Genomic DNA, 18,310 nt, shown 5'->3' with positions numbered 1-18,310 from the left:
GCGGATGAGAGATACCGGGTGCTCGCGACCGGAGCGGGGGGAGACGAATGGGACCTTGACCGAGAAGAGGGAACGATCCCCGGGAGCGGGGACCAGACCAGAGCGCTCCGCAACGAGCTGTTCGACTGGGTGAGAGATATCCACGACCAGGTCCACCAGTCGCGCGTGCAGATGGCGGAGGAGATGCAACAACAGCTGGGCGCGATCCGGGACCAGATCCGAGCCCTGCAGGGAGCCCTACCGGTCGCACGGGCCGAACCCCCCGCCGGCGGCCCTGGCCGCCCCAGTAGACGGGGGAGGAGGAGGCCCCGCCTGGCCCCCGCTACCCGCCCCACCGGTCCCAGCGGCACCACCGGCTCCGGTCGCCCCGGCAGTTCTGATCGCCCCGGCGCCAGGCCCCACCGCTCCGCCTCCGCCGGCCCCGGCGGGGCCACCACCAGCACCGCCTGCGGCACCCAGAGGGGGCGACGGCAGGGGGACCTGCGAGCTAAAGATCACGTTCGACGGGGACGAGGTGGAGTATTTCACCATCCAGTGCAACAACTTTTTCACGCACTGGGGAGCGAGCTACCCTACAGAAGCGAGCCGCGTAGACCACATCGCTTCCAAACTCAAGGGTGCCGCGAGAAAATGGTATGTGGGACTGTACACCGGGCGGAAGCCCGAACTGGCCACGGTGGCCGACTTCCTCCAGGCGATGCTACGGCAGTACGGGGACCCCTGAGGGAGGAAAAAGCGATCGAAGCCCTCCAGAGAATCGAACAGGGGAACCGCACCACCCCCGAATACGCCACCGAATTCATGACCCACTGCGCGGTGGTGAGGGGCTGGAGCGAGTTGATGAAATACTCGGCGTTCAAGAATGGCCTGAACGCGAATATCCTCGACAGATGCTACCACCAAGGGAGACCCGACACCCTAGTGGGCTGGATCCAGCTGGCGGGAGAAGTAGAGACGAACCTGCAGCACGTCGGGATGCGCCGCCAGCAACAACTGGGGAAGAAAGGGGGGAAGCCAACCCCCTCCGCAGCCAAACCAGAGGGGAAGAGGCCACCAGCGACCTCCACGCCGGTCGGGGCCGGCAGGAAGTGCTTCAGGTGCGGAGACCTGGGGCACATCGCCGCCAACTGCCCGGTGAAGCCGGCGCCAGTCCCCCCGTCGCCCAAGCCTTTCGCGGGCACCCCGAAGAAGGGGGGAGGGCGCGCCAAGGAGCCCAGTCGGGGCGTCGTCGCTGCATCCATGGCAATTGACGAGGAAATTACCACCATTGCGGAGTCGAGCGAGGAGTCGTGGGAGCCCGAGTTGGCGGAAAACGACAACGACCTGCTTTAATCGGTGCCGCAAAGCAGGTCCGGGAAACGCCGGCACCAATGACGGTGAGAGTTACCGGGGAACTTTTATTTATGGCAGTGACTTTACTAAACCCCAGCTTAAAACGCTTCATGCACGCCCGAGCCTTAATAGACTCCGGGTGCACCAGGGATATCATCACCCCGCGCCTAGTAGAGGCCCTGGGGCTGGCCCGATCCCCCCTGCCTCACCCCATCCAGTTCGAGCAGATGGATGGGTCAGTGATGAGAGGGGAGCCGTGCACTCAAGAGACCCAGGCCGTGCCGGTAGGGACCGAGGACCACTGGGGGATAGAAACATTTGTAATAGCCCCGTCCTCCTCCTTCGATGTAGTGGTGGGGGCAGGGTGGCTGGCGAGGCACCAACCTGACATACGGTGGGAGGAATAGATCGTGCGGTTCCCAGACTGGCGGGGCGAGCATCACCACTGGCGGACAGAGTGGGGGCCCAAAGCGCCACCTCAGAATGAGAGACTGTGTCTGACCATAGAGGAGGTGAAGTCGATCCCGAAGGAATACCGGGATCTGAAGAGGGACTTTAGCGAGCAGGAGGCAGATGAATTACCGCCGCACCGCCCCGCTGACTGCGCCATTGAGCTAATACCGGGGCAGGAACTGCCGAAAGCTAAGCTCTACTCGATGGGCTGGGCGGAGAAAGCGGAACTGAAAAAATTCATAGACAAGAACTTAAAGCGGGGGTTCATCCAGCCAGCCACGGCCCCCCACGCGGCCCCCATGTTATTCCGAAAGAAAAAGGATGGCAGTTTGAGACTTTGCACAGATTTTCGTGGGATAAACGGGATTTCCATGTCCAACGCCTACTCAATCCCGTTGATAAAAGACCTGTTGAGCACAGTGGCAGAAGGCAAGGTGTTCACCAAGCTCGACCTCCGCGATGCGTACTTCCGCGTGCGGATCAAAGAGGGAGACGAATGGAAAACGGCGTTCAACACGCCGATGGGACAATTCGAGTACTTAGTGATGCCCTTCGGGTTGCAGGGGGCGCTGGGGGTATTCATGAACTTTATCAATTAAGTGTTAAGAGAATATTTGTACAAGGGGGTGGTGGTTTACCTTGATGACATTATTTACTCAAAAGACCTCAAGTCGCATGTACCGTTGGTGAGAAAAGTGTTAACCACCTTAATACCAAAACAAATTGTACGCTAAACTGACCAAATGCGAGTTCCACAAGTCGGAACTAGACTACCTGGGTTTCAGAGTGTCGGGGGAAGGGCTAGCGATGGACCCCGCAAAAATTCAAGCGGTTTTAGATTGGGAACCGCCTCGAACCCGATGGCAGCTACAATCTTTCCTCGGGTTCGCAAATTTTTATTGCGGGTTCATCAAAGGGTTCGCCCAGGTCATGGTACCCCTTACCTAGCTCCTCAAGACAAAAGGGAAGGGGGAGGAGGTGAAAAAACCTGGAGCGCGCCTGGCCTGGTTGCCCGATTGCCAGCGCGCCTTTGACGAATTGAAAAGACTATTCACAAGTGAACCGGTCCTAGCCCACCCCAACGAGCTAAAACCTTTCGTGGTGCAATGCGACGCCTCCGACGTCGCGGTGGGGGCCATATTGATGCAAAAAGACGATGAGGGGGGGCTCCGGCCATGTGCGTATATCTCCCATAAATTTTCAAACGAGCAAAGAAACTGGTCAGTGTGGGATAAAGAGGCATTCGCAGTCACGTTTGCCCTAAAGACATGGCGGTCATGGTTAGAGGAAGCCCGAGTCCCGTTCGAGATCTGGACTGATCACAAAAATCTGGATGCACTAACCGGCCGCCGCAAGCTGACCGCGAAACAAATACGGTGGGCGGGGTTCTTCGCCAAGTTTGACTTTGTGCTAAAACACATCCCCGGCACCAAGAACTTCTTGGCCGACGCGCTCTCGCACATGCCCCAACATGACAGCCAAAGGGAGGAAGTAATAGACTCCCTCATTCCCCCCTCTGCAGTGGCGGGGGGAGTCACCACCCGGTCGGGGAAGCAAACGGGGTCCCCGGAGTCGAAGGAGAGGGAACGCTTCGTGGCCGAGACGGAAGCGGAGGGAGGGGAGCGGCCCGAAGGCATTGAGAAAGGAAAAGGGGGGCTCTGGTACTACAACGGGAAAATCTATGTGCCAAAGAGCTTACGGGGGGACATTCTAACGCAATGCCACTCCAGCCGCCTGACGGGGCACTTCGGCTACATAAAAACACTGAATCTGCTCAATAGGCAATTCTGGTGGCCACAGCTAAAAAGAGACGTGTCGGAGTTTGTAAGCTCTTGCCCGACATGCATCATGGCAAAGCGAAGGGGGGGGAAACCGCCCGGCCACCTAGTCCCCCTTCCTACCGCAAGCAGGCCCTGGGCGGTGGTCTCAATGGACTTTATAGTCGAGTTACCTCCCTCCCAGGGGAAAACAGTGATCCTAGTGGTGGTGGACACATTCTCTAAGCAAGCCCATTTCATCCCCTGCAAGAAATTGCCCACTGCCAAGAAGCTGGCCCAGCTATTTTTCAATCACGTGGTCCGCCTCCACTCATTCCCCGATAAGGTCATTAGTGACTGCAGGCCACAGTTCGTTGCCAACTTCTGGCGGGAGTTTTGCAAAATTGCCGGCATAGAACAGGGGCTTAGCTCCGCCTACCACCCACAGACGGACAGGCAGACGGAGAGAGTGAACGGGCTTTTAGAGCAGTACCTACGGTGTTACATCAATTACCAGCAGTCGAATTGGGTGGAACTGTTGGCCTTTGCCGAATATGGGTATAACAACAGCCTGCACAGCTCCACCAAAACCTCTCCATTCCAAATTGTGAATGGGTATGAGGGGAAGCCCTTCCCGCACCTCCAACTACCAGCGGGGGCCCCCGAACCAACTTCCTGTCAGCAATGGTGGGAGGGAGTATGCCAGGGGTGGAAGGTGATTCAGGAAAACCTGAATGAGGCCAAAGAGGAATACAAGCGGCATTTCGATAAAAAACACTCCCCCCAGTGGGAGTTCAAGGAAGGGGAAAAGGTGTTCCTGTCAACGAAGAACCTCCCCCTTCCTCAGGCTTGCCGCAAACTGGCCTACAAGTACTTGGGCCCATTCAAGATAAAGAGGGTGATCAACAGTGTAACTGTGGAACTAGAACTGCCCAAACTGCTAAGTAAGATCCACCCTGTTTTTCATTGCAGCCTTCTTCGCAAAGATCCTGGAGCTACATCCTGGCACCCTCGCCCTCCAGAGCCACCTCCTACTCGAGTGAAGGGCCAGAGCCACCATTAGGTGCAGGAAATCCTAGACTCCAGGGTCAAGCGGGGGGTGCTGTATTACCTGATTCGATGGAAGTACTTTCCCCCGAGCTGTGATGAGTGGGTCAAAGCCAGTGATGTGTCAGCTCCACAACTGCTTAAAAAATTCCACCTACTGTACCCGCACAAGCCCAAGGCGAAGAGCTTAGGGGGGGCAGTATGTCAGAACTTGTAACTTTCCTATGTGCCATTAGCCAGACTGACTCAATGCTGTAACCCGATACTAACACACTGTGCCCGGCTTCAAGCCACTAACACAAATTCCTCTGCATTTCAAACAAACTGTGATCACTGGAGGATGGCAGATAACCCCTGGTCAACATCTGCAGGTGCTCTTTGAAGCCAGGCCGACCAGGCCTTCTCAGCAGGACTCCATCCTCCCTCCTGATAACAGACCCTGAGAAACGGGCAGTTGTCTCTAGCCGTGTGAAAGATCGTTTTATTATTGTTGCTACAACCGCATAAAATGTAACTAATGCTAGTCCTTGGCATCAGTGTTATCCTGTACCTTCAGCTCTGTAGTTCTCAATAAACACCTATACTTTTGTAACAAAGTCTTGGGCCTCGACTGAAGTTCTTCCAGTTCTGACACGTACCCAAAGCAACAATTAACACAGCGTTAAGAGCACATTCATGCATGACACCTGCCCGCAAAGCAAAAGGTTTTAACATGCATATGTATTTGGGATCATATTAGGGATCCTGCTGGGCTATATTGATTAAACCACAATTTCTTACACACCTGAAGAGAATGCCTGTCTCTCATGGCTATTTCAAAAGAAGTGATGACCACAGGATGGACATTCAGAGACCCATGCCTCTTTCGGATCTTATGAAGCCTCGCACGTCGCTCTTGCTGGGTGCCGTGATACAGCATTATGGGGACCTTGAAAAAATGAACACATTGATTTGCAGTATAGCACAGGACACTGAGACAGAGTCCTACGTTAGCAATTAAGTATTCCGGCTGATTGGCAAACTGGAGAGCGCACCGATGTTTTAGACAAAGCAAGATGCGATTGCTGCACTGGCACCAGACATGTTGTGGGGCTGTGGAAACTTTTTCATGTCTAAGGAGACAGGTTATTTCTCTGGATATCCTGCAATCACATTTCAATCGAGGGAATGAATGGCTGCAAACATGGATGCAATCAGTTCCAACCAATATCCATAACCTGATAAACACCGAGAGGCCTGCAGGATTTTACTTGCCACGTGAGAGTACTGAAGATGGCTAACAGAATATGAACAGGCTTTGGCAGCTGTGCAGACCGGTTGTTTCAATGGGGCAAAATACCAGGACCTGAATGCAATTGTGGTGCAGCCCCCCAAACTATCTTCCATCTGCCACAGGAATCTGAGCATTGTGCTTTCCAGGGAGATGTAACGGAGCTCTCTGCATTCCCCCCAGTTGTGACTGAGTGGACTGAAAATTTAGATATTAGTATTTAGGGGACTGCCCAATCAGTCTGTGTTCTTGTATCAACTTAGTTTTGTATTTTATATTACTGTATGCCATATGATAAATTATAAATAACCTGCAGCATTTACATTTGAGCCCAGTAGCACTAATGAGATTATCCAGGCATATGCTTTGGAACAGGGGTGGCCAAACCGTGGCTTGGGAGCCACATGTGGCTCTTTCACACATGCTGTGTGGTGCTTGAAGACCCCACTGCCCCGTCAGCTGGCATGGAGAAGGCATTGGTCTCTTTAAATCACTTCGCCAAGCCAGTCAGTGGTGGCTTGGAGAATGCATTTAAAAGTTAAAGTTGCTTTCCTTCCACCTCGCCTTCTCCCCATCTATTTGCTTTCCTTCCGTGGAGCTCTCAAACATCTACAGTTCATGTCTTGAGGGTCTCAAACATTTAATGCTTATTCTATGTGATTAAGCAAGTTTGGCCACCCCTGCTTTGGAGAGTCAAAGCTCCCTTTGCCAGATTTGACCCCAAAACGCCTTGTTCGTCTCTACGGTGCTGCTGGGCCCGTATCCAGCCAGTCATTCAATAAGAACTCAACCGATGCAAACCAGTGGGAATCTATTTTTCAAGTCTTCCCTGATGAGCACAGCAACCAACATTTCTGTACTACTTTTTAAAGAAAAAACATACCTCCTTTATCACACATACATGAGTCATGCTAGATGCCTGCCAGCTACGGTTTTAACTTTTAAAAAATGCTAATTATTTTTAGGAAGCATTGGCTGATTAGTAAGGGGTACCTCTTTACCATATAAAAAAAACTGGATTAACAACTACAACACTGCAGCCCTGAAAGACTACAAAATGCAATGCACAGTTTTTCTTATTACAATAAAGTAATTGTCAACTTGAATTGTTAACACCAGTTCTGTGTACATAATAAGATTTTACAGATACCCAAATACCGCGTATATAACAACCACCTTGCCAACAATATAGACAGGCCACCATGCAGTAATACCTTCAGAGATGCATTCAAATTGTAGATAGCTAGTCCAACAGGCAGTGTTCCCTCTAAGCTGAGTTAGTGTGAGCTAGCTCACAGTTTAGCTTTTTGCTCAGGAAAAAACTAATTCATGCAATAGCTCACATATTTAATGCCAGTAGTTCATGAAGTAGAATTTTTGCTCACAAGACTCCACAGCTTAGGGGGAGAATTGCCAACTAGTTGAAAAATAGATCCAAACCGTCTTGATAATGCTTCTAGCAGGGGACGTGACTTCACTCAACAGATCTGCTCAACGTTTTGATTCCAGAGCCACAAATGAAGAATCTTTTTCTGGTGGAATATTTCATAAATAATCAATCAACAAGAATTAATTTCTCAGAGCACCAGTCGAAACTGAAGTCAACCAAAGTTCATACAAGTTCTATAGCTGGCACTACTTCTCCTGAAGCATCCGCCAGGGCTTTGGGGTCTTGATGGGGGAGAAGTGGTGTGTGGCTCACCTAGGCTATCTCAGTTCCCCCCAGATCATAATAAGGTGAGAATAGGGAAGGGACAGGGCTATAGCATCAAGATCCCTCCCTTTCCTTTATCCACTTTCTAATGCTGAGGCAAAGCTGCCTTATACTGAACCAGCTCCTCAGTCCATCAAGGTCGTCTACTCAGACTGGCAGCAGCTCTCCAGGGTCTCAGACAGAAAAGGGTCTTTCCCGTCACCTCATATCTGACCCTTTGAATGGGAGATGCTGCCAGGGACCGCTGAGCATCTGTCTGGCCTCCCACATGCCAGACAGATGCTCAGCCACTGAGACACAGTCCCTGCCCTGGCTTCCAGAGGTCAAGGAGAAAACAAAGTAATGTGTTTGTTTCTTTTAATCAATTATATTATAAGCTTCCTTGAATTCTGCAAGGGAGAAAAGAGGCTAATAAATGTTTAAAATAAATTAATAATAAACAAGAGATGGCATTTTACCTCAGGAGCAAATCTTTTGAATTCTGCCATCCAGTTAGGAAGAGTGGACAGAGGCCCACACACCAGGAAGGGCCCCGTGACCCCCCTCTCCACCATCAGGGCCACTGTTGCGATGCACTGGATTGTCTTCCCTAAACCCATCTCATCGGCCAGAATACCATTGATGCCATTCTCCCATAGCATCTGTGGGCACAAGAGAAGGGCAAATTCATTCGTTTGCATCTACCTAGCAGACCATTTGAAGCCCTTATAATCCGCCAAACCCCTTTAACTCCTCCCCCAGGGCACTTCTCACTGGTTCGTGATGAGCAGAGATGGGCATGGCCCCAGCCGGCAGTTCTGGCAGCCCAGGCTGGGGGGGGGGGGGTACGGGTGCATCCAGGTCTGCCACGATTTCCAGTCAGTGGTCTGCCTTCATTACCCAAGTCATGACCAACAGGGAGGGAACAGCAGGTGTCATCACAGGCCAGCCAATCAGACTTTACCTCAAACCACAGCTCAGCTCTCTGAACCACATCTTGGCTCTGTCTGAATAGCATGTCAAAGTGTTCTAACAAAAGCAGGCAACAGCAGGGAAATTTTGGCACAGCAGAAGCTGGATGCCAACTGCACTCAATGCTCTTCAATGCCTATTTGAAAGCAGTGTAACAGGAGCCGAGCACGAATGCCCAGGCCAAATGGCTACATGAACACCTTTAACAGCTTTCTCTGATGCCACTCAAAGTTTTTAGAGTAAACTCATACCCTCAACCATTCCATGCCTTCCACTTGGTACCATCTCATTATCCCTCCAGAGAAGAGTTTGGGCTGCTGAAAAGGAACCGGCTGGTCATTAAACATCCGCGTCGGGTCAATGAAATGCTTGGCGCTGTGGCGCATTGCCTGTGCCAACCTGTTCTTAATAATGCTATTTGAGTCCCCATTATTTTGGAATTCCTCTGCGCACAGTTTCAGAGATGAGCTTTCATTCTATAAGAGAAAGTTTGCAGACAATGGATTACCCCATCCACATGTTGAACTATTAATTTTTGCTATCACTGATGCATTCTGCTTTAGCAGCTACGGTGAAAGCCTAACCAAGCGAATATGGCTCACTAACAAAAAAACAACCCTCAAACCTTTATGCAAAACACAACTCACTTGGAATACAAGCAAACATCTGTATCCCTCATGACTATTTATACACACCCCTATTTTATACCACTCAAATATCATGGAAGGGGCCATACAGGCTATCTAGCCCAACCCCCTGCTCCATGCACGATCAGCCTAGTCCAGAGCATCCCTGGCAAGTGTTTGTCCAGCCGCTGCTTAAGGATTGCCATGGAGGGGGAGCTTGCCCCCTCCCTCGGTAGCTGATTCCACTGTTAAACAACTCTTACATTAAAAAAGGTTTTCTGAATATCCAGTTGATACCTTCCCATCCTTATTTAAATCCATTATTACAAGTCCTCTCCTTTGCTGCTAACAGGAACAGCTCCCTGCCCTCCTCTAAGTGACAGCCCTTCAAAGACTTATAGAGAGCAAATTCTGTCCCCCCTCTCCACCTCCTCTTCTGCAGACTGAAATTCTCTAGTCCCTCAGCCTTTCCTCCTTGTGGGGCTTGGTCTCAAGGCTCCTGGTCATTCTCCTCGCTCTTCTGCACCTGCTCCATTCTGTCTACATCCTTCTTGAAGTGAGGCCTCCAGAACTGCACACAATACTCCAAGTGTGGCCTGACCAGTGCAGTGTACAGTGAAGCTATGGCATCTTGCAAGCTGGAAGTTATGTCTGTTAGCAAGATGGCGTTAGCCGTTTTTGCCGTTACATCAAACTGACTGGTCATATTTAACTTATTATCTACTTGTACTCCAAGATCTTGTTCACACACACTGGTAACCAGTATAATTTATTTATTTACCAGATTTATATCCCTCCCTCCTCTAATGGGCTCAGGGCAGCTAACAACAGTTAAACATCATCATCACTCAATGATTCTCAAATGCAATGACATTCGCTGTACTGGATAGTTTCTTTTTAAAAACCATGCTGCTGCCCAAGAAATGCAACCAATGAAAGCCAGGTTCAGAGTGGAAATTTACACAATTCTTTCTCTTAATATAGCAGTATACGCGCACAAGACAGTAAAACCAATATCCTTCAAAAGCAAGACTTGTGGTCCTAATACAATTGCTACTGGATTCAAATGGTGCAAAATTATAGAACAGGAATAATGAACTCTCTGCTGTTTCCACTGCAAAAGGCTAAAATGGCTTCCAATTGTGGAAACCCACTTCCATTCACCTCAAGGACTTAACTTGGTTGAGCAGACAAGCTGAATGTCATTGCAGTTAGTACATACACACTATTAACATTTTATTCATATGTGCCCAGAACTGCATTCAGGAACACTACCAAATACCCTAATCATAAAAAAGCTTTTTTCAAAAAAAGACACAACCAGTCTTCACCACAATTAAAAGAAATTTCAGAAAGAAAAACAGGTTTTCAATGACAAACTTTGTTTGCATTTACAAAACGCTATTGACAGTCTGATGAAATACAAAAGCCAGCCCCCAATCAAAATTTATAAACAGGATTTAAGTTAAATTGATATACCTGATTGTCTTCGGCTTTACTTTTTTTGGCCGCTGACAAAATTTCCTAGTGAAACCACACAAACACAAAAACACCACAGAGCAGAAGTTAAGACAATCTATGTAAAGAAGCTTGAAATTTCCCAACCCTTAAATTTAAAGAGGTATACTAAGCACAAAACAAAAGGGAACAGGTATTTAAAGACTTACACAGAGTAAGAACTATCATCAGGCCACTATAAATGGGGGTGGGGTGGGGTTTGGAGCCCATGTGATCTTCTAAGACTTCTTCCCCTTGTCTCCCTCTTGGCATTCCTAGGTTAGTTTTTTCAGTGTAGCGCTGGATAAACTATATGGGTCTTCATTTCCTCCCCCACCTCCACCTTTAAAAGCCCCTTTTGGGTCTCACTTTTGTCCATTCTTTGGAAGGAATGCAACTGTAAGATTTACCTCCTTAGACATGACATCAGAGATATTGTATGTTTCATCGTCTCTGGATCTCTTTTTTGCACCTGTAACAAAATATTATGTGAACTTCAGCAGCTGAATGTATAAGAACAAGAAAAACTGATCAATTGCTAGACTTTTTTAGACTTACCAAGTTTGCCTCCTTTTTCGCCAGTAAGTTTTTCATTCTATAAGGCACAGAATTTAAGAGGTATGTTAGCTTGCTAGTATGTTTCATACACATAACATTGATACTCCACATCACTAGCATGAACAATTATTCTCAGACTTTTTATACCCTTCAGAAACTGCTTTTGACATAAATGATTTCCAAATAAAGTTGAAATTATCCTTTTATAAAGTAGGAAGGAACCCTTGAAGGTGCCATTTATGTAGCTGTGCCCACCAAATGAGCTAATGCTGTCAGCTCTGGGTTGGGAAATACCTGGAGAAGGGGGGGGGGGTTTGAAGACTGTGGAGGGCAGGGCTTGGGAAGCGGAGGGACTTCAGAGGCTACATGCCATGGAGTCTACCTTCCAAAGTGGCCATTTTCTTCAGGGGAACTAAGATTGGTCATCTGGAGACCAGTTGTATTCCCAGATCTCCAGCCACCACCTTGTGGTTGGCAACTCTATCCTGGACTGATTCCAGAGTGTTTTCTCCATTTCAGCAATGCTAGACATGCACTTTAAAAAAAAAAAATCCACATATTGTCCTCTATTCATGCATAAATCTTAAACAGCCTGTTTTTTTCCCCTGAGGTTTTTTTTTAAATCCTGGAAAAAAAATGTTTCCCCATTGTCAGGATTTCCTTTCTCATTTGTCTAGAAGGAAAAGTATGGAACACCTTCTGTTTGAATCAAACACCCCCTCCTGCATTTTCACTGCCCTGGTGTCATTGATAACACCAACAAAATTGAAAAGTCATTAAGATGTTATTTCTCTATCACAATGCAACTGGCAAAGGTTTTTCTCTGCTTGTCTCAATTTGCAATTGAAAAATTCCTCATGTGCTCTTTCCCCTCCCACAAAGCACTGAAAGGCCAACTGGTCTTTTCAGGGTAGATTATCCAGTATCTTCCAGCAATTAGCATTACCAAAGGATTCAAGTACAGTGCTATCCTGGAGCAGCACAACACAAATGCAGCTTGATTCCCCCCCCCACCCGCCCAATGTAGCTTTGTGTTATTTTTGAGCCAGCTTTCTTTTCAAGGTGGCTGGAAAGTAATGACAGAACCATGATAACAGTGTGTGTGTGTGAATCCCGCTCCCCAGTGAAATCTGCATCTAGTATGAAAGGTAAGCCAAGATCTTAAAAAAAAAAGGTAGAAAACCAGGTTAAAAGCACAAAATGAGCAACAATTGCACCAGCAACATGACCACAACAGAAAAATGTTTTTGGCTAGAACCAGCCCTGATGACTGTTTGCCATGGAAGATTCAGCAACAAACTCATTGTGCCAGTTTACAGAAAGTATTCATCATCCTACATTTGTCTAATATTAAGCCATTTACCTTCATGGTTTTTAACATTTCTTTTCTTTCTAGTTTTTCTTTTTTCTGTTGCTCCTAAAAATATAAGAACAAAGAAATGGACACAAGACTCTGGTGCCATTAACTTAACAATCTAAAACTGAGAGAGGAAAAAAAACAAGCCATCCAAAAGTACACTGTGGTCACAGAATCCAGCTGAAAGCACTCAGTAATTTTTTATTTTGAACTTATTTTGGCAGATGATCTGAAAGGTCTTTAGTGTCTAGATCTGAAGTTATTTAATTAGACTTATAGGCTGCTCTCAGAGAGGGTAACATCATAATACATATAATAAACAATCTAAAAATCACATTTCTAATACAATAGGAATTTTATTCTAATACAATACAAATGAGCCAGTTTGGGGAGGGAGGGATATGTGCAATAAATAAATAATAAAATACATACAGTAAAATGATAAAATACAATCAAAAACACAACTAATAAATGGTGTAACATCTCAGGGGGAATAAATAATCTGAAAACTGTCTGGTATGAAGAAAAAGGGGAAGGGGAAATGGAATCAAGATGGAAAACCATAAGCCTGGAGGAACTACTCTTTCTTACAGGCCCTGTAGAACAGAACCCTGTGATGCAGAGTGGTAAAGCTGCAGTACTGCAGTCTGAGCTCTCTGCTCACGACCTGAGTTCGATCCCAGCAAAAGCTGGTTCAGGTAGCCGGCTCAAGGTTGACTCAGCCTTCCATCCTTCCGAGGTCAGTAAAATGAGTATCCAGCTTGCTGGGGGGGGGGGGGGGGGGGAGTGTAGATGACTGGGGAAGGCAATGAAATCACCCCGTAAAAAGTCTGCCGTGAAAACATCGACGTCACCCCAGAGTTGGAAACGACTGGTGCTTGCACAGGGGATTACCTTTACCTTTTTTTTTTTAGAACAGAACACTGGAACTTACCTAAAGGTTCCTTCTCTTCAGTGGAGGTGAAGTCACCCAGAAGGTGGATGACTGTAGTTTTCTGTACAGCCCTATGGAGTGAGCAGAGGCGAGTGGTGACCTAAGCACCTTTTAGATGACTTCCCTCCACTGAAGGAGAACTGATTTACATAAAAATTGATTCCACCTGAGATGCATTTTTAACTCATCAACCACAATCTTCTAAAGTTGGAGTCCAGAAGCAACCTCTAAGGCCAACAAAGTTTTATTCACAATGTAAGCTTTCATTTCATCAAACAATAGTATGGAATTAGTAGTCCTACATATAGAGAGTGGGCAGTGAATTGGCATGCAAAATAGTAGGGTTGCTATACAGAGAAAGGCAACAGTAAACCTTCTCTGTTCATCTCTTGCACTGAAAATGCCATGGTCCTGGGGTCACCATGAGTCGGCTGCAACCTGACAGGACACAAATATGATCTCCGTACAGAACAGGAAGCTTTGTCTGATGAAGGCTGCTTAAGAGCATACGAAAGCTTACATTCTGAATAAGACTTAAGTTAGTCTTAAAGGTGCACTTGTCTACTGCTTTGTTCTATTGCTTCAGACCAACACAGCTGCCTGCTGAGATCTACACTCAACTTAGATGTACAGACTTAGTCTAGCTTCTGAGCTTTGACAGAACACACTTACCTCCAGCTGCTGCTGCTCCATTTTGGTCAGCAAGAACTTTGAATAGATATTGCTTTTCTCAAGCAAGTGTTGAAGCCTCTTAAGGCGCATTTCACCTGAATCTCTATCCCAGGACATGCGAGCCTGCAAAGCAAAAGAAGACAATGACAACAGCCACCTATCAATTTTTTTAGTGCAGGCACTCCTGCCTAACTGACCTGGATGGCCCAGATAAGCCATGTTGTTGGATCTCAGCAACTTAGAAGAGTTAGCCCTGGTTAGTACTTGGACAGAAGATCACCACCAAGGAAGCACCAAGTCTCTATGCAGAGGCGGGCAATAGCAAACTAACTTTGTTCATCTCTTACCTTGAAAGCCCTACAGGCCTGCCATAATACAGCCACGACCTGACAGCACATTCCATTACCACCACCACACATTCCTGATTTTTACTAGTTCTGCCCTGAGGGTTCCCTGAAACTCAGGAGCTTAGAGGGCAGCTGTTGAAAAGCTAAGGTAGAAAAACCTCACTCTTAGATCCGATTCAACTCACTGTTCCAAAGAGCTCAACCCATTCTTTCAGTAGTACCCACTGAACTGCATTCAAATATCACATGCATTAATAAATGCTCTTGCCCACTAAAAACATTTTGCCGTTTCTATCATTCTATTAGAAGACACTTGAACTTCATTTCTGTCATTCAGCTGTCTCGAATTTAAAAAGAGATTTCACGAAGTATTCAGTGTATGAAGAAGATCCAAGAATCGGCTCCTTCCCAATTTGGGTAGGCACAGCGGAGGAGAAGTGCAGGCAGTCACCACCACACCACTGGCTTAAGCAAGAGAAAGCTGCCACCTGTAGTGGAGCATTACCCAAGAGAGAGCAACAGACCTCAGCATCTTCAGAGAAACAGGACCCTTCCAACACCTTTGACACGCTGATTACTGATGAAGACGCCACAGGACTTCTGGAAGTGATGATGAGCCTCCCAGAGGGGGGGGGGGTCATTTCACTGTTTCCCGCCCAGTTCTCCTATTGCATGGCGGGGGGGGGGGAGGGCTGCCTACCTGCTCCATGATCTGCCTCTCCTCCTCCCGCCCCTGGGCCTCCAGCTGCTGCTCCTCCTGCCGCATGGCCGGCGTGATCACGGCCTCCTCCTCCGTCTCGCCCCTCCTTTCTGCCGCCGCCGCCAGGAGCCCTGCAAGGGGGGGAGGGGAGGGGAGGCTCACTCTCGCGCCCCCCCGCTTTATTTGGCCCTCCGGCCGCCCTCTGCACATGCCCGGGGTCTCCCTCCCTCCTCCCCCTCCGCACCTGAGGCGCTCCCGCCCGAGGCGTCACCAGCGCCGCGCTCCACCGGCATGGCCGCTCCCCTCCGCGCGCCAGAGAGCGAGAGAAAAGTGCCGCCGCCGCTTCCCCCGGCGTGAAAACCGCGCGCTTTCCAAGCCTCGCGAGAAAAGGCGGCCGAGGGGCGTTCGAGATCTGCCCTGCGAGCGCTCGGCCAATCAGAGAGGCGGAAATCTCCCGCGGCCTCGCCGCCTGGGCGGGAGGGCGCCAAGCGGGAGCGGCCATTGGCTGTCGCCGGCGCCCCGCCCCGCCCCTGGCCGGCTGGCTGCACGCGGGAGTTCCCCGGCTGCTGCAGAGGTCGCTCTTTCCCGCCGGGCCGGCAGCGCCCTCTCTGACCCCTCCGTGGCTCTGCCCGCCTCCCGTTTATTCTCACAACAACCCTGCTAAGGAGGTCATGCGGAGAGCGACTGGCCCAAGGCCACCCAGCAAGCTTCTATGGCACAGGGCGGGGGGGTCTCCCTCCCAGGCCCCAGCCTCACGCTTTGCTACACCACGCGGGTGGTCTGCTGTGTGTGCAGAGACAGTGGAGCGAGTGGCACAAAATTCCCATTTCCCATTGGGCAACGGGGCTTTGTTTCTGTTTGCAGCTGGCGGAGATGAGAGTGAATCACAGTTGGATTTCCCCATGTTCCCTATCAGCAGCTGTCCCTTTAACTCTGCTAAAAGTGGCATAAGAAGTTAACAAAGACGACAACGGAACTGTTTTGTTATCCAGTGCTTTAAAAAGTTTCTATGGTGGTTTGTGGCTGCAGTAATCTTGAAGGATGCTGAACATAATGGGCATGAAAGTCACGTGAAGTTCTTTCCTTTTTTGTTTAGAAAAACACAACCCTCCCTAGTGTTGAGAGATCTGTAAAATGTTTGGATTCCATTGTCCCCAGACAACATACAATAGGGGTGTCAAACTCATTTGTTATGGGGACCGAATCTGACATAAATGAGACCTTGTTGAGCGGGCCATGTCAGGCCGGGCCGTGTGTGTACCTATTTAAGATTAGGTAGCAGAGATATAAACTTTATAAAGGACACAATTTTTTTTAAAAAAAAAACACCTTAAAACATCCTTAAAATATTAGCGCTCAGTCTTAAGGGTGCTTTCTTTGTATTTCTCCCATGGGGCCCAGGGAACTGGCCAAAGGAAGCTCTGGGTCTTTCCTTCCTTCCCCAGGGGCCTCAGCCAATAGAAGGAAGATTGGCTTGGCTGCATAGCTCTGCTCTGTGATTGAGAGAACCTGGCAAAGCAAGCTCTCCCTTCCTCCCCAAGGGAGGAGCCTCAGCAAATGGAGAAAATGTAGGTTTTGCTCTGTAGCTCTGCTGTGCAATTGAGCATGCCTGGCAAAGCAAGCTGTGATGAAGGAAGCAAGAGAAGGAGAAGAAAGCAGATGACAGCCAGTTGCTCGGGAGCCTGATAGGAGCCCTGTGGGGACTTGATTCGGCCCCCGGACTGCATGTTTGACACCCCTGGCAAACAACATAATGCCACGAAGGCATCAAATCTTAAAAATAGCACACCTATCAAAGCACAATTTAAAAAGCAAAAAAAAATCCGTCATGCCACCACCAACACAAAAGTCTCAGCAGTAGTTAAACCAGGGGTGGCCAAACTGTGGCTCAGGAACCACATGTGGCTCTTTTACACATGTTGTGAAGCTCTTGAAGCCCCACCGCCCCATCGGCTGGCTTGGAAGAAGGCATTTGTCTCTTGAAATCAAGTCGCCAAGCCAGCCAGTGGCTTAGAGAATGCATTTTTTAAAATGTATATTTATTATTATTATTATTCACTATCCATTTCTCCACATGCTTTCTGGTATCCATTTTACATTTTTCCCCCCAACCCACCCCCCTTAGTCTATACATCCTCTTCTTCTTCCAGCCAGGGACAAAGGACTTGAAGCTTCCACTGAATGTCCACTCTCCTTTCTTCCTTCGCACATTTCAGGTAGGTCCGCCACTTTTCTTTGATTCTTGATCTTCTTTCCTCCCATGATTCTTCTTGCGACATTCTCTCTCTCTCTCTCTCGGCTTGGCTTCGCGAACGAAGATTTAAGAAGGGTGCAATAGTCCACGTTTGCTGCAGGCTCGCTGGTGGCTGACAAGACCAATGCGGGACAGGCAGGTCCGGCCACAGTGGCTGCAGGGAAAAGTCTGATTTAGGGTTGGTCCTGTAGCAGTGCGATTCTTCCTCAATCTCCTTTTGTCCTCAAGACCAGCTATGCGTGTGTTCTCAAAGGAAGAGACAGCCTGGTGGATGGTGTGCCTCCATGCTTTGCGATCTGAGGCTAGGTCAGACCACTGGTGATGGTTGATGTGACAGGTGCTAAGGGATTTCTTCAAGGAGTCCTTGTACCTCTTCTTTGGTGCCCCTCTATTTCGATGGCCGGTGGAGAGTTCGCCATACAGGGCAATCTTGGGAAGGCGGTGGTTTTCCATCCTAGAAATATGCCCTGCCCAGCACAGCTGCGTCTTCAACAGCAGTGCCTCGATGCTGGTAACCTCTGCCCGCTTGAGGACTTCAGTGTTGGTCACAAAGTCACTCCAGTGGATGTTGAGGATGGTGCGAAGGCAGCGCTGATGAAAGCGCTCAAGGAGTCGCAGGTGATGACGGTATAAAACCCACGATTCGGAGCCATAGATGAGGGTTGTCATCACAACCGCTTTGTAAACATTGATCTTTGTGCCTTTTTTCAGATGCTTGTTGCTCCACACTCTTTTGTGCAGTCGGCCAAATGCGCGGTTTGCCTTTGCCAGCCTGTTGTCAATCTCCTTGTCGATCTTGGCATCTGAGGAGATGATGCACCCCAGGTAGCTGAACTGCTGG

The 18,310-nt window shown here is 48.8% G+C and overlaps 1 protein-coding gene across 1 annotated transcript in view; it reads right to left on the bottom strand.

The window, feature by feature from the left end:
- HELLS (helicase, lymphoid specific) overlaps positions 1–15,597 on the bottom strand; it is a 56,827-nt gene extending 41,230 nt beyond the window's left edge. Inside the window, exons 1-10 of the mRNA XM_060240987.1 lie at positions 15,460–15,597; positions 15,216–15,346; positions 14,169–14,291; positions 12,569–12,622; positions 11,206–11,242; positions 11,058–11,119; positions 10,630–10,674; positions 8,776–9,000; positions 8,032–8,214; positions 5,374–5,517 (exon numbers count right to left, since the gene is read on the bottom strand). Coding sequence (XP_060096970.1) covers positions 5,374–5,517; positions 8,032–8,214; positions 8,776–9,000; positions 10,630–10,674; positions 11,058–11,119; positions 11,206–11,242; positions 12,569–12,622; positions 14,169–14,291; positions 15,216–15,346; positions 15,460–15,508 — 1,053 coding nt within the window. The 5' untranslated portion in view covers positions 15,509–15,597. The remainder of the gene's footprint in view (positions 1–5,373; positions 5,518–8,031; positions 8,215–8,775; positions 9,001–10,629; positions 10,675–11,057; positions 11,120–11,205; positions 11,243–12,568; positions 12,623–14,168; positions 14,292–15,215; positions 15,347–15,459) is intronic.
- Between the last annotated feature and the right edge of the window lie 2,713 nt (positions 15,598–18,310).

The sequence above is a fragment of the Heteronotia binoei genome, chromosome 6 (genome assembly GCF_032191835.1).
Source record: "Heteronotia binoei isolate CCM8104 ecotype False Entrance Well chromosome 6, APGP_CSIRO_Hbin_v1, whole genome shotgun sequence".
Lineage (NCBI taxonomy): Eukaryota > Metazoa > Chordata > Lepidosauria > Squamata > Gekkonidae > Heteronotia > Heteronotia binoei.
This window is presented reverse-complemented; position numbering and strand designations above follow the sequence as displayed.